The following is a 13,520-nucleotide window of genomic DNA, read 5'->3' on the forward strand; positions in this document are numbered from 1 at the left end:
CAATATTTTCTTCATCTTCTTCCTCTTCCTCTTCCTCTTCTTATTATTATTATTACTACCAGCTAATTACTGTATAAAGGCATCAATTAGTTTCACTAAAATAAAATAACTCAAAACTGCTACATTTCATTGTATGGATTTCAAGTTGCATTGTAAAGATTCTGAACTACTTTAGAAAAGAAATTAGGATTTAGATTTTGAAATAACAATGATAACATCTCACAATTTAGCAAATGATATATATTCTTGAGTCAACTTGAACATCAATCGAGATTAAATTCCATTCCTAGATGATTTTATGGGCGTTTCCTCTGCCTGAGTTGCAAGATGCCACGCTGCAGCCAATATACCCCATCCCACAGGACCGACATGGTTAATCTGCTTTATCAAGTTCCAAACAATCAGAATCAAACTCAACATCATGTCATCCTTTTTCCACCATCTCATTAAATTCCTTCCAAGTAAACTCCAACTTCGACACACTGAGCTACACTTGAAGATGATCCTCAAAAGGTGAAGTTATATCAGAATGTTCTATGAAGGGGAGAAAAAGAAAAAGGACCCAAGGTACCAAAATGAAATGCATTAAATACGCTAACATGATAAAAACCTCCCAAGTTAAACAATCTAAAGCAGCGGCAACTGCCAAATCCTTCCTCTTGCTGCTGCTTCCTCTTCCAAAAGACATTGAATTTTGCAAAAAACATGACACCCTGAATGTCAGGGATTGAGTAATTATTGTACCATGCAATGACTCTTATCTACTAATAACTTAATAAGGGCTCTTCCAAATCTGTTCTTCATACTCGGTTATCGCTTCTCTGGGGCGCTTACAATCGCACTTTAGGCAGACTGCATTCCTACTGAAATTCATGAAGTCACACCTGCAGAAACAGAAAGCAAAATAGTTCAAAAGATCTTTTCCAGAAAGACACCCGATGATGAGAGCGGGGAAGACTCACGATGGGCAGTGCCACTCTCCACCCATTCTTTTGGGGCGGTCACAATTGCACTTTAGGCAGACTTTATTCTTAGTGAAATTTAAGAAGTCACATCTGCATAAACAGAAACCAGAGAGTTAGATCTTATCCTGGAAAACAAACTCAATCATGAAAGAGCAAGACTCACGATGGGCAGTTCCACTCTCCAGTGTCTCTTTCAGGACGTGGATCTAGACAACGCAAGCATGTCTTATTGCTAGCAAAATTCATGAACCCACACCTGCAAACAGAAACCGAGTGACATGAACAGAAGAATTTTCAGAAGTACAAACAATAAAATGGAAAAAAAAAGTAACGAATTAAAATCCCAGGAAAAGTTGATAACTTTCATGATATTAAAGCTGGAACACATCTTTCAAAGGTTTTTCTTTTATTTTTCCATGCATCTTTTTTATTTACGTAACAGTTACTGTAGACAAGGGATTTAAATGGTAGTGGTTTGTAGGGAGAATATACCATTTATTAAATTTTTTTTAAATGTATTTGTGCATTCTTTCATAAGATAAATTTTCTTTAACCATCCACTAAAAAAAAAACAAAAAAAAACTTAGTTGGCATTACTAATGACAAAACTATCTATGAAATTATGCTGGTATGTCATAAATCAAGAAGCCTCGCAACCGGGAGACAAAAACAATTTCATTGGGGCAGTAATATGCTACCAAATATAAAAGACAGACACATCTTGTGTTTAAGATAAAAGGTAGAAAGAACTGCCCTGCCACAACATTCACAACCACCTCTTTAAAAGTACCAGGCTTTTCATGCTTTCAAAAGTATTAAAAAAATCTCATTAGGGTGAAGAACACAATAATTTCTCCTCATATGCTAGAATCACAATGTCAATTGTATATATGTGCATCGCACTTATCAGTAGGACAACGAACAAGGCTAACTTACTTGGTACAATTCCAATCCCCCCTCTTCATTTCCACATTATCTACGGCAACCCTCTCTGGGCCATCTGCTTTGCACTTTAGGCATTTTATATTTCTAGAAAAATTCAAGAATTCACACCTGCAACAAAGTGGAACATACCAGTTAATGGATTGAATTAGACAAGGGATGTGATAAGAGACGCAATAGGTTTACGACACTGTAGAGAAGAGTATGTTAGACCATCATCTGTGACAATAGTAACATTGACTCCACTACATAAAATGGAGTTTATATATTATTACGCTACAATTCAAAATAAAAGCATCAATTGGAATTCCTTGGGGGATTGGATATAACGAAGAGGGTGATTCGCATAAATGCAACCAACAGGTAAGAAATGCTAAACATGTAATAACTAGAGGGTTAACTTCATTGGCCTCCTAGCAATTTTTCCCCTTAAATTTGGTTTACCATTGACCTCCCTGCAGTGTAATATAATTACAAATACCCTCCTCTAGTTTCTATAACCTGACAAGTAGGTTTACAAATTGCTTCATTTGGTCCACACCATGCCTCTTCTTAGTCTTATATCTTTACAACTCAAACATGGGATAGCCATTGAGATTGTTGAACTAAGAGGAGGCCCCTAGATCTCATGATACTGTGAGATTTACACTCATCCATATTGAACAACATTATAGCTTCCTGAATTAACAAATCAATTTTTTTACTCAAAATAATTAAAAAAAGAACAGAAAAGTCATAAAAAATCAAAAGATCATTAAAGTCGCATGAAGATTTACAAGAAAACCAAATGCCCTTGAAATTATTTAAACCGAAAATGGCTTTAATGGAGACAAAAATCATACCAAAAAAACTTCTAGATGAATAAATGGGTTCCTAAATATGGTAAAGGAACTCCAAAGGCATAATGAAACTGGACTAACAAAGAACAACACAAATCGTTTAATGGCTATGATAGTAAAATCAATCATGGTTCAGACATTAGTTCATTTCCTCTGATACTATCAAGAATGCAAAAAAAAAAAAACTGAAAAATATCTATCACAAGGTAAAGAAAATGAGATTAAAGGTAGCTTACTCGGAGCATATCCAATCTCCTTTCTTAACTTCAATAGAGTCATCACCATCCTTCTTTGCACTTTGTTCACCACATTTTCGGCATCTTGTATTTTTAGCGAAGTTCATAAAGTTGCATCTGCAAAAACATATCAAGGATGTCAATAAAAATATGCAATTTTTTAAAGTGGATTGTCACACCATGTCTGGTGTATGTAGATGCATATAAACACTCAATTAAAAGCAAGAGAAAATGTGGCATTGATGAAAGTGCAACAATCTATCACATGGTAAAGAAAATAAGATTACAGGTAGCTTACTCGGAGCATATCCAATCTCCTTTCTTAACTTCAATAGAGTCATCACCATCCTTCTTTGCACTTTTTTTCACTGCATTTTCGGCACCTTTTATTTTTAGCGAAGTTCATAAAGTTGCATCTGCAAAAACATATCAAGGATGTAAATAAAAATATGCAATTTTTTAAAAGTGGATTGTCACACTATGTCTGGTGTATGTAGATGCATATAAACACTCAATTAAAAGCAAGAGAAAATGTGGCATTGATGAAGTGCAACAATCTATCACATGGTAAAGAAAATAAGATTACAGGTAGCTTACTCGGAGCATATCCAATCTCCTTTCTTAACTTCAATAGAGTCATCACCATCCTTCTTTGCAGTTTGTTCACCACATTTTCGGCATCTTTTATTTTTAGTGAAGTTCATAAAGTTGCATCTGCAAAAACATATTAAGGATGTCAATAAAAAAATGCATTTTTTTTAAAGTGGATTGTCACACCATGTCTGGTGTCTATAGATGCATATAAACACTCAATTACAAGCAAGAGAAAACGTGGCATTGATAAAGTGCAACATCTATTCTCCCAGCACCAATCACCTTACCAAGAAAAGAAAACACGGAATAGTTTGCCATAACTTCTGATTCATGTTACTAATGTTTTGGTGATGTTCTTTGCATTTCAACACTTATATAATAAGTTCTGGCTTCAGAAACATATTGCCATCCACATGCAAGTATTTCCTTGTGCAAATGGAGAAAGCTCTAGCACACACGCATTTGAGCACGAATGCACCACCCCTATAATCTACATGTTTTAACTGCAGTGCTATCCAAAATGGATGCAGCATGAGTATATCATCCAAAAACTGTTATAAACCAAACTAATTGGTCAAGGTTGGGGTTAAAAAAAAGATCTGAGAACAAAGGAACCTTTACCTGAATTCCAAAACAGTCTCCATAATTCTTTGATGGTATTAATGAAAAATCCCACGAAAATTAAAAAAGAAAAAGAAAAAGAAAAGATAATGGAATTCTAATGTGCACACCAAAAAAATCCAATTCCTAATGAGGTCATGCATCTACATAAGCTATTAAGGAGCATCAAGTTGGATTGGTCATCCGAACTTTGACCACTTTTGCATGAAGGAAAGATTCTCCTCTGATTACATTATTCAAGAATATGCATAGTTATCAAGTTATATGGGAAAAAACTTGAAGAGCTAAATTTAAATATTTTCCTATTGTAACTTACTTGGTACATATCCAATCTCCTTTCTTCATTTCAACATTTTCACGCAGTTTGCCACCTGTGAAATTCACAACTCGCTCCTTCTTATCGGGGGTTTTGGGAGTATGCTTTGGTAGTGCAGGATCATGGGGTGTCTCACTCAATTCAACCAACTCAGAAAGCAGCTTCCTTGCAGACGCTTCAATAAGCTCACTGCCAGGAGATTTCTCTCCTTCTGAAATAACAAGGGGATCCAGTGCATGGAACATTAAGACCCGCACTATGTCTATGGTACGACCCTCTGCTTCCTTACTTTTTAGTATCACAAAAGCTCTATCACAACAACCCCGATGAATACAAGCACTGCAAGCCTGCAAGCAAGCAAGAGTTTTTAACAGCATACAAAACACGGTCTTCTGACACTTGAAAATTTCTAAAGAACGCATTTTTTTTCAATAACAAACAATTCAGGAACACAGTATGAAAATGACAAGCAAAAGAAACATACATCCTCTTCATCCTTTTGCACGTAAGCTCTCATTCTTTTAGCTGAATTTACAACTTTTCGAAGAATATTAGGACATCCACTCTCCACAACTGTTTGAATATCAGGTATAGACAATGATCTGCATAAGTAAAAAAAAATTCAAGACCCAATAAGCATTTCTTGATTCTCAAATATCTGAGAACCTAGATTCTCAATCCTTTAATCTTCCCTTCATTTCATACCACTAATCAAATTTCAAATCCAACTGGAGAAAAAAGGTAGCTTACTTGAGAACATCATATCTGTCACGAGCAAAGCTAAGACAACCATCCCTTAACTGATTCATATCAGTGTAAGCAATAATATTTTCATCCTCTGAAGTTTCCATGAAGTAACCCCTGGTCTTCAATTTATCAACAAAAGTTACCCACTCAGGCCATGGATGTTGTTTTTGTTTATTTTCTTGTTGAAGGGAGTTCAGGGTTTCCATGATATCATCATCTGTGGTGGATGTGGCTGTGGCTGCAGCGGAGGAAGAACAGTAGAGGTGGAATTGGAGGGAAGGGAGGGGTTTCAAGGAAATGGTTTTGTGGGGATGGCATTATTAGTTGTACGAAGGAAGAGCGAAGTGCCGAAGTTTACGAATTTAGACGCTGATGACATTGGTGGAAGATAGAAAAAGGAGAATGGTGTTTCGCAGAGTTTTCGGATAGGCAAAATGGTAGCAAGCAAGCACTGAAGAATGAAGATGACCTGCGGTACACACGCGGCTGATACTTGTGTAATAGGGATAACCTACAAGGCGTGTGACTCTTTTTTGTGACTTTTTTTTTTATTATTATTGTTGTAGTATATTTCACTTTAAATTTTAATTTTGTTTTTAAACTTTTTTTATACCATTAAGTCAAATAGAAGTGAATTTTTTATTTATTTAAGAGTTAAATTGAAAGAAAAGAAATTAGGTGAAGAACACTGGTAATATGGGGAGGAACTCTGCAATTTATTTTACTGCAAAATACACTAAAATAGGCGTACTGTCTTGAAGATAAACCAAATCAATGAGAAAATCTAATTCTAATCGAGGAAAAAACCGACATTGTTTCACATGGAAAAGGGAAGAACATGTTTTTGAATATTCAAAGCAAACATCGTCATTTTGCTCCTTAAATTTACAGATTTTCTAGACATTAAAACAAGAGCATAAACAGTTCTCTCGTTTGATCTCCAAGCTTAATTTTCAATTCTAATTAATCCTATTGACGCGTAAAAAACACAAGAAACATGTGCTCCAACATGCCAATTGTAATTATGATGTAAAGAATCACGATTTATATCTCACGATTTAAACCCTTGAATCCACTATATAACAATAGTTTTAAAATTCAGTCCGACCAACGTATTGAACTGAGACTAAAATCTGGTCAAATTGAAAAAAAATAGAAGAAAAAAAAATCTAGCATAACCCAGTAAGATCTGGTCAAAAACCTGGTTATGACCCATTAACTTTTTTTTTTTTTTTTTACTAAAACAACGTCGTTTTGATTTAAAAAAATGACTCGAACGACCTGTAACCCAATCAAAATCAGGAACCCGGGCTTCAGACCGGGTTGGATCTGAAAACTATAATAATAATAATGGATAGAGATTATATCACATGTTATTCATGTCCTATTTATTACCTATCAATTAATTTTTTTTAAAAATTATTTATAAAGTTTTAGGTATTCAATGTGTATTTATTGTCTAATATTGTATGTGTTATATATATATATATATATATATATTATTGTATTAAAAAAATTTAAATATTCTAAAAATATATTTTTATAATATAAATATATATTAGGTTATGACCATGTAGATTTTCAGTCGAGTCTAATAATATTTTATACCATATTTATTACTCATTAAGTTGAAAAAAATACTTATTTATTTAAGTTGTGTGGACACCCATACTAAATTTTTTTTTTTAATAATTGTTAGCATCCAATAAAAAAAAACCATTTTTATGTTGGCATAATTTTATTTTAAATAATAAATGTTGCATATTTGAATTTTATAATAAATTTATTAAACTCTTTACTAGATCAAAATAAAAAAACTCATTGAGCTGATATGCTTAATAAACTCAAAACATCTACTCTGTTTTGTTTTTTAAAAAGTTTATTGTTTATTTTCTATGTTTGAAGCAAATGGAACCTTAAAATAAAATTTAAGAACTCCAGGTATTAACTTAAAAATTAAAAATTAAAACTTTAATTTAATTTTTTTCAACAAGTCTTTTTTTAATGACCAAGTTTAATTCAAATAAATGCAACTTCAAAGGATCAAATAAAATAAAATAAAAATCAAGGGATCAAAATGACCAAAAAGAAGAAGAAGAGAAAACAATATATATATATATATATATATATATATATATATATATATATTTGTTTTTTTTTTTTTTTTTTATTTTTGTATTTTTGGAGTCAAAACTTGAAAAGTAAAAAATGGAACAATGAAGAAGGTACGATACAGCTCTGGGTCACCAGCCAGTAACGCCATCATCCCCACAAACGGGGAAACCCGCATTTCTTAAAACAAAAATCTCAAAAAATAAAAAACCCCACATAAACCTCCTCTCTTCTTCACAGATCTCTCCTTTCTGTTCACGGTCATGAGAAGAGCGTCCACTCTCGCCTCTTCCGTCCTCTCTCGGACCCTCACCCCCACCCTCCACGAAGGCGGTGCCCTCTCCACCATCAACCACCGCTTCCTTCTTGTTGCACTCTACAGCACCACCAGCAATACCGGCAGTTCCCACAGTCGCCGGATCTTCAACCCATTCTCCTCGTCTCTCGGTGTCGCCGGGCCTTAGTCTCCGCCGCTGCCGCTGCATCTCTCTCTCAAGACGTCCTCGCCAAGGAGCCACCACTGGCCGAGCTCGTGCCTAAGGAAGTTGTTCTTTATCAGTACGAGGCCTGTCCTTTTTGCAATAAAGTTAAAGGTCTCGTCTTTGTATGCAATTATGAAATAATTTTATGAATTTAGAGCTTTTTTAGTGTTATATTTAAATTTTGCTGATTTTTTTGGGGGGTAAATTTTCAGCGTATTTGGATTACTATGATATACCATACAAAGTAGTGGAAGTGAATCCAATTAGTAAGAAAGAGATCAAATGGTCTGATTATAGAAGGTTCCTATATTGGTGGTGGATGGAGAACAGCTTGTCGACTCTTCAGGTTTTTTTTTTTTTTTGTTGTGATTTTATTTTAAAAGGGTTTGTTAGTTATATTGTTTGGGTTTTGAATTGTGTTGACAGATTCTATTTTGGTGGTGTAAATGTTAATTATTGATTTTTTTGAATTGAATGTGAGCAGCCATCATTGATAAGTTGACAAACAAGATACATGGTAAGGAAATTGTAGAATCTGCTTCTGATAAGGATGATGATGAAGAGATAAAGTGGCGGAGGTATGGCCTCTCTTTTGCTCTGTGGCTTAGTTTTCTTTTTTCGCTCATTTTGGTTTCTGGGGTTTCAATGGAGACAGTTGCATTAGTGGTGTCATAAATAGGGAATATTATTTTTGTTCATTATTATCATATAAAAATGGGAATGTTTTAAATTGAGTGCAAATTAATTTTCCTGGACAATGTCTTAACCTCAGTAAGCCTTTTCTTTTCTTTTGGTGGAAAAATAAAATAAAATTCTTTATGTTTTGGATTGGTGTTCTTGGAATAGCACGTAAAAAGTAGTTTTGAACCTTAGCTTTTAAGGAGCTCAATGTGCTCAGATGGATATTCTTAAGAGTTTTGAATGAATTGGTAATGCTTAGACTTAAGCTCTTGTCACATGAGAAGAAATGGATTGCTAATATGAGTTTTGGTTGGCTTTGTACTTAATTAGGTTACCTATCTACCATGGGAAAGTTAATAATCTAAGTGTCTAGTAATACTAAAGTGTCAAAAAAAGTTTCTTATTCTTGTCACAATCCATGGAATTTAACTGTACATGTAGCTACATGAGCGGTAACCTACTTATCCATGGATGTGAAAATAAGAAACTTTATGCTGTATAAAATAAACAAAAAAGGATATATGATGCAGGGAGTGGTGCCTTAACTCTTAAAATTCCCTTGGAATCCTATTTCTTTTGTTTTTTTTTTTCAATCAAGTATCTGAACAATTGAAAACTTTAACATGTATTTGTTAGGGGAATGATATTGTGGTCATTTCATGGCAGCCAATTTGTAAATGCATACATGGTCGCAAGAAAAGATCTATATGCGTATGGTTTTCTGACCAATTAGTAATGAAGATTAGTTTTCCATGATTTTCATGAACCCAGCTTAGGAAATCTTCTCTTTTTCGATGTGAGTCTATATATCTTTCTCAAATTTCTTTTTGAATCCAATTTATCTCTTAGATTTATATGGGTGCCCTGTATCAGTTCCTCTGTCCTTGAGTCAAAACCTACACATTTACATTTCAGCCTTGGATCTCCCTTTCAAAGTTTCATAATCAGCAATCTATCAGTTTTCCAATGGTTCTTCATTATTGTATCTTATTGTGAAATCTAATCATGCAGAAGATATGGAGTGAGAACTTGCTCAATCTTGATGATTTAGTTATGACTGCCTTGTTGGATGAAAACTTAGCCATGTGTTAAATTGATTGCAATTGGGTAGGTTGTTCACTGAATTCTCTGTGTTTGGTTTGAACCACCAACACTCTTTCACTTAACCATGAGTTCATTAATATCTGTTGAGTTGTGACATCTTAAAATAGGTGTTAGAAATTTGTGTAGCTCAAACATTCTCATCCCATATGCAGACCATAAGCCAATTGCAAGCATTGAATTCCTAAGACTAGGGAGAGATTCTCTCACTGATTATGGCATCAATTCATTGGGTCAGAGATCCACATTGTTTCTTTCTTTTTGTTCCTTTTCCTTTCAAAATCTTTTTAGTCATTTTATGTGTTTTTAAATTCAAATAGAAAAGCAATACTTTTCTTATTCTCCCTAATTCATGGTTTGTCCTACTTAACTGGTGCATCTCACCTGCTGTAACTCTGTACACCTTGACATCTATGCCACCGTTTACTAGCTAAATCAGGTTTTTTTTCCTAACAAACTTCTCATTCTGGACCTAAATTGAAGATTTTAAATGTGCAAATAAACTTGCTGGATTGACAAAAAAAAAAAAAAAAAAAAAAAAAGAGCACTGAAAAATTCTAAAAAAGCTGCCTAACTATTTCAGTTATTTCCTTTAATTTTGCTTATGCATATAGATAAAGTTATGTATCATTTGTAGAATTGTGTTTGGCGACATGCATGCTTGTGATCAGAAAATCAACACTCTCATACTCTTGCACTTGCAATGCTTAGATAATTTGGTCTGACATTTTTATGCCATTTTTTTGTTGATGCTCATAAAACAGCTATCAACTTGTCATGTTTTTGTTTCTTTTCTTTCTTTGTAAGCACAATACTAATTAACTTCTAGTTGATTCTGGCATGCCAATGCTTGATCTTAACATACTATTTTTTGCTTATTTAGGTGGGTTGACAATCACTTGGTACATGTCTTGTCTCCAAACATATATCGCAATACTTCTGAGGCTCTTGAATCCTTCGACTATATCACAAGCAATGGTAAGATGATCCATGGATAAGAATACCTGAATGAAACTGTAGTTTTCCTATGGCTAACTCTTATTGGAACGATCTCTTTGGTTCACTTTCTGCTTTTTTCCATTTATGACTCTGTGCCATGATTAATATGTACCTCTTAGTATATGATTCTGTTTTGTCTCAATCATTAAACCAGGAAAGTCTGGCATGTTTCTTCTTATAGCATTCTCTTCATATACTTGTGATGCCTTGGAAAAATATTCGACAATTTTTGGGAAACATAGTACTTAATTACGTACCTAGTCCCTATTCTTGTGCATTTGCAAAACTATTGTTTGTAGATTACTCTAACTTTGTTCCGTTGATGATTATGGTGAAAAGCATGATATGCTTGAGAATATGACACTATGTAAATTGATGGACAAGATAACTTAACATTTTCCATAAAACATTGCAAACCAATGATCATATAAGTTATTTGCTCCTGCAAAAAGACTGACGTGCAAAGTTTGACAGTTAAGAGTTACAGCTCGTCACCTGCATGTACTAAATGCACCTTATTTCATAGGAAGTGTATAATTTAAGGTTTTTGGTTCTTTTAATAGTGACCAAATTTTTCTGAGTTGACATTCATCATGTTAATGATAAGGTGACCAAGCTCGTGGGCAGTTTCACCTCATTTTCTATTCCTTAGGATGTTAGAGTTGGCCTTCATTTGTGTCTTAGAACAATTGATAATGTCAAACTTGTTTCTCAGGACATTTTCCCAGTAAGAGCAAAGTGAGAGAACTTTTTTGGTTCTTGAGAGCAATCTTATTTTGAGGGCAACATTGATGTTGCTGGTATAGAATACTGTGTCAGGATATTAGAAACAAAATGACTTGACACCCCTGTTTCATTGGGAATTTCTACATTGTTATACTTCTGGTCATCAGATAATTGATCCCATTGGCCTGCCTTTAATGTTCTAGGAATGGTCTATGACTCCATCAAGCTTTAATTGTGCTATTCTGGTTTCACTATCTATATACCATCTCTCTTCTCATGTAATAGCGTGAGTATGCTGTTTCGAGGATCCTTTTAAGATCAGGAAATTCATAATTGTATATAATTGTTTCATCCAGGGATCACATTTACACAATAATTTCTTATAGCCATCCCTTTCATTTGTTTCTAAGTCACAGCTATCGTTTCTTTCATGATTACTTCATCATCCTGAACTCATCTCATATAGGTTCTAGGTTACTTATTCCAAGTTGTTAATGTTCATAGAATTATGCTTTTAAGGACCACACTGTTATAATTATTCTGTCCAAAGTTGTTTGTGAGATGGCATATATTTTGTCCAATTATCTTGATTTCCTTGTAAACTTCTCCTGTAAACGCAGGTAATTTTAGCTTTACAGAGAAAATCACCGTCAAGTATGCTGGAGCTGCTGCAATGTATTTTGTGTCAAAGAAATTGAAGAAGAAATATAACATTACTGATGAACGTGCTGCCCTGTATGAAGCTGCGGAAACATGGGTGGATGCTCTGAATGGCCGAGAGTTTCTTGGTATGCATCTCTCTTTATATATATATTATATATATATATATATATATATATATATATATATATATGATTGTTCGTATTGTGATCTACTCGATTAATAAATGTGGCATGTGTTCACTTTATGACCCATGCATAAACCCATTTCAAGCATAAAATTTTATTACATGGTTGTGACAAATGACTCAGCTTGAGATTCCGATTTTAGCTTTGCACAACCTTTCAAAGTTGCCATGTGACAGATATTTATGGGGTGTTCTTTTATGCCACAGGGGGGTCAAAGCCTAATTTAGCTGACCTTGCTGTTTTTGGGGTGTTGAGACCCATCCGCTATCTGAGGTCTGGTAGAGATATGGTGGAGCAAACTCGAATAGGAGATTGGTATACAAGAATGGAGAACGCTGTGGGGAAATCCGCAAGGATAAAGGCTTAGAGTGGATTTACTCATTTAGCTTCCAGCTTCCACAACCACTGTATTGTGAAATACAGGAACCAAAAGATTTTACAACGATTTGATCATATGAACAATTTTGTGATTTAAGAATTCAAAATTGAAGCTCATTTTTAGGAGGTAAAATAATGATTATTGTACGTATAAATGGTGAAAAAATAAAGAAAGTTTACGTGTGGATTGTAAAACTACCCATGGATGGTGATATTTGTTCCACTGGTACATTACACAGCTACCATTATTTCAATTTGACTATTGGTCGACAGAAACTTCTCTGGACTGTAATTCCTGTGTGAGGATGGGATGTTATTGGAATTGGCCATTTTTTCTTGCCTGGTGAAAATGCTATTTTGATTCCTCCGTTTGTTATGCAAGTTAATATTTTAGCCTGGATTATTGAGTGTACAATCTGCTAATTTCAGTTGCTGCTGGAGCTTGTCCCTGATAAAGGTTAATCTGTTATCTGTTCAGCACTGGGAAAAAGAAAGAAGAAGACTGAATAGCAAATTGAAGCTCAATTCCATTGCCCTTGTTTGGGAGATGCTTAATTACGTCTGTATAATCTGCATCGGATACCTTGTCCTGATTTGTCCCTTTTGATTGCCTTTACATGCATAATTCCCTATGCATCTCTGATAAGAACAGAATTTTTGGAAAGGAATCAGAAGAAGAACAGAGGTTTGGAAGATTGTGTTTGTATTATTCTGCAATGCGTCGTTCAATAGAATAAGAGCCTAAATAAGCTACAATGTTACAATATCTCTCGTGATAATAGAAACTCAATTAGTGAAATTGAATACTAGAAGAGCGTTTAACAACTTTCTTGATTACAGCTAATTATTCATTGATTATTTTAATTGCATTTAAATAAAACAAAAAAGAAATATCTAAGCTCTACTCTCAATCTTTGCTCTTCAATGTGTGCG

The 13,520-nt window shown here is 34.2% G+C and overlaps 1 protein-coding gene and 1 pseudogene across 1 annotated transcript; one reads left to right on the plus strand and one right to left on the minus strand.

Annotated features, from left to right (window-relative positions):
• Nucleotides 1-410: 410 nt before the first annotated feature.
• Nucleotides 411-5,756, minus strand: LOC118046304 (uncharacterized; annotated as a pseudogene).
• A 1,720-nt stretch (nucleotides 5,757-7,476) lies between these two features.
• Nucleotides 7,477-12,955, plus strand: LOC118046309 (uncharacterized). Its single transcript, XM_035055147.2, has 7 exons — nucleotides 7,477-7,485; nucleotides 7,644-7,976; nucleotides 8,152-8,200; nucleotides 8,339-8,432; nucleotides 10,520-10,614; nucleotides 11,982-12,149; nucleotides 12,416-12,955. The coding sequence occupies exons 1-7, from the start codon at nucleotides 7,477-7,479 to the stop codon at nucleotides 12,574-12,576; spliced, it is 909 nt and encodes a 302-aa protein (XP_034911038.1). The 3' UTR covers nucleotides 12,577-12,955.
• Nucleotides 12,956-13,520: the final 565 nt, after the last annotated feature.

The sequence above is a fragment of the Populus alba genome, chromosome 12 (assembly GCF_005239225.2).
Source record: "Populus alba chromosome 12, ASM523922v2, whole genome shotgun sequence".
NCBI lineage: Eukaryota > Viridiplantae > Streptophyta > Magnoliopsida > Malpighiales > Salicaceae > Populus > Populus alba.

What these genes read in the sequence shown, in the direction of transcription:
- LOC118046309 (XM_035055147.2), top strand. An exon ending in AAGTTAAAGGTCTCGTCTTT is followed by an intron (nt 7,977 to 8,151) that starts GTATGCAATTAT and finishes GTCTGATTATAG; the next exon opens with AAGGTTCCTATATTGGTGGT. An exon ending in GAATGGCCGAGAGTTTCTTG is followed by an intron (nt 12,150 to 12,415) that starts GTATGCATCTCT and finishes TTTATGCCACAG; the next exon opens with GGGGGTCAAAGCCTAATTTA.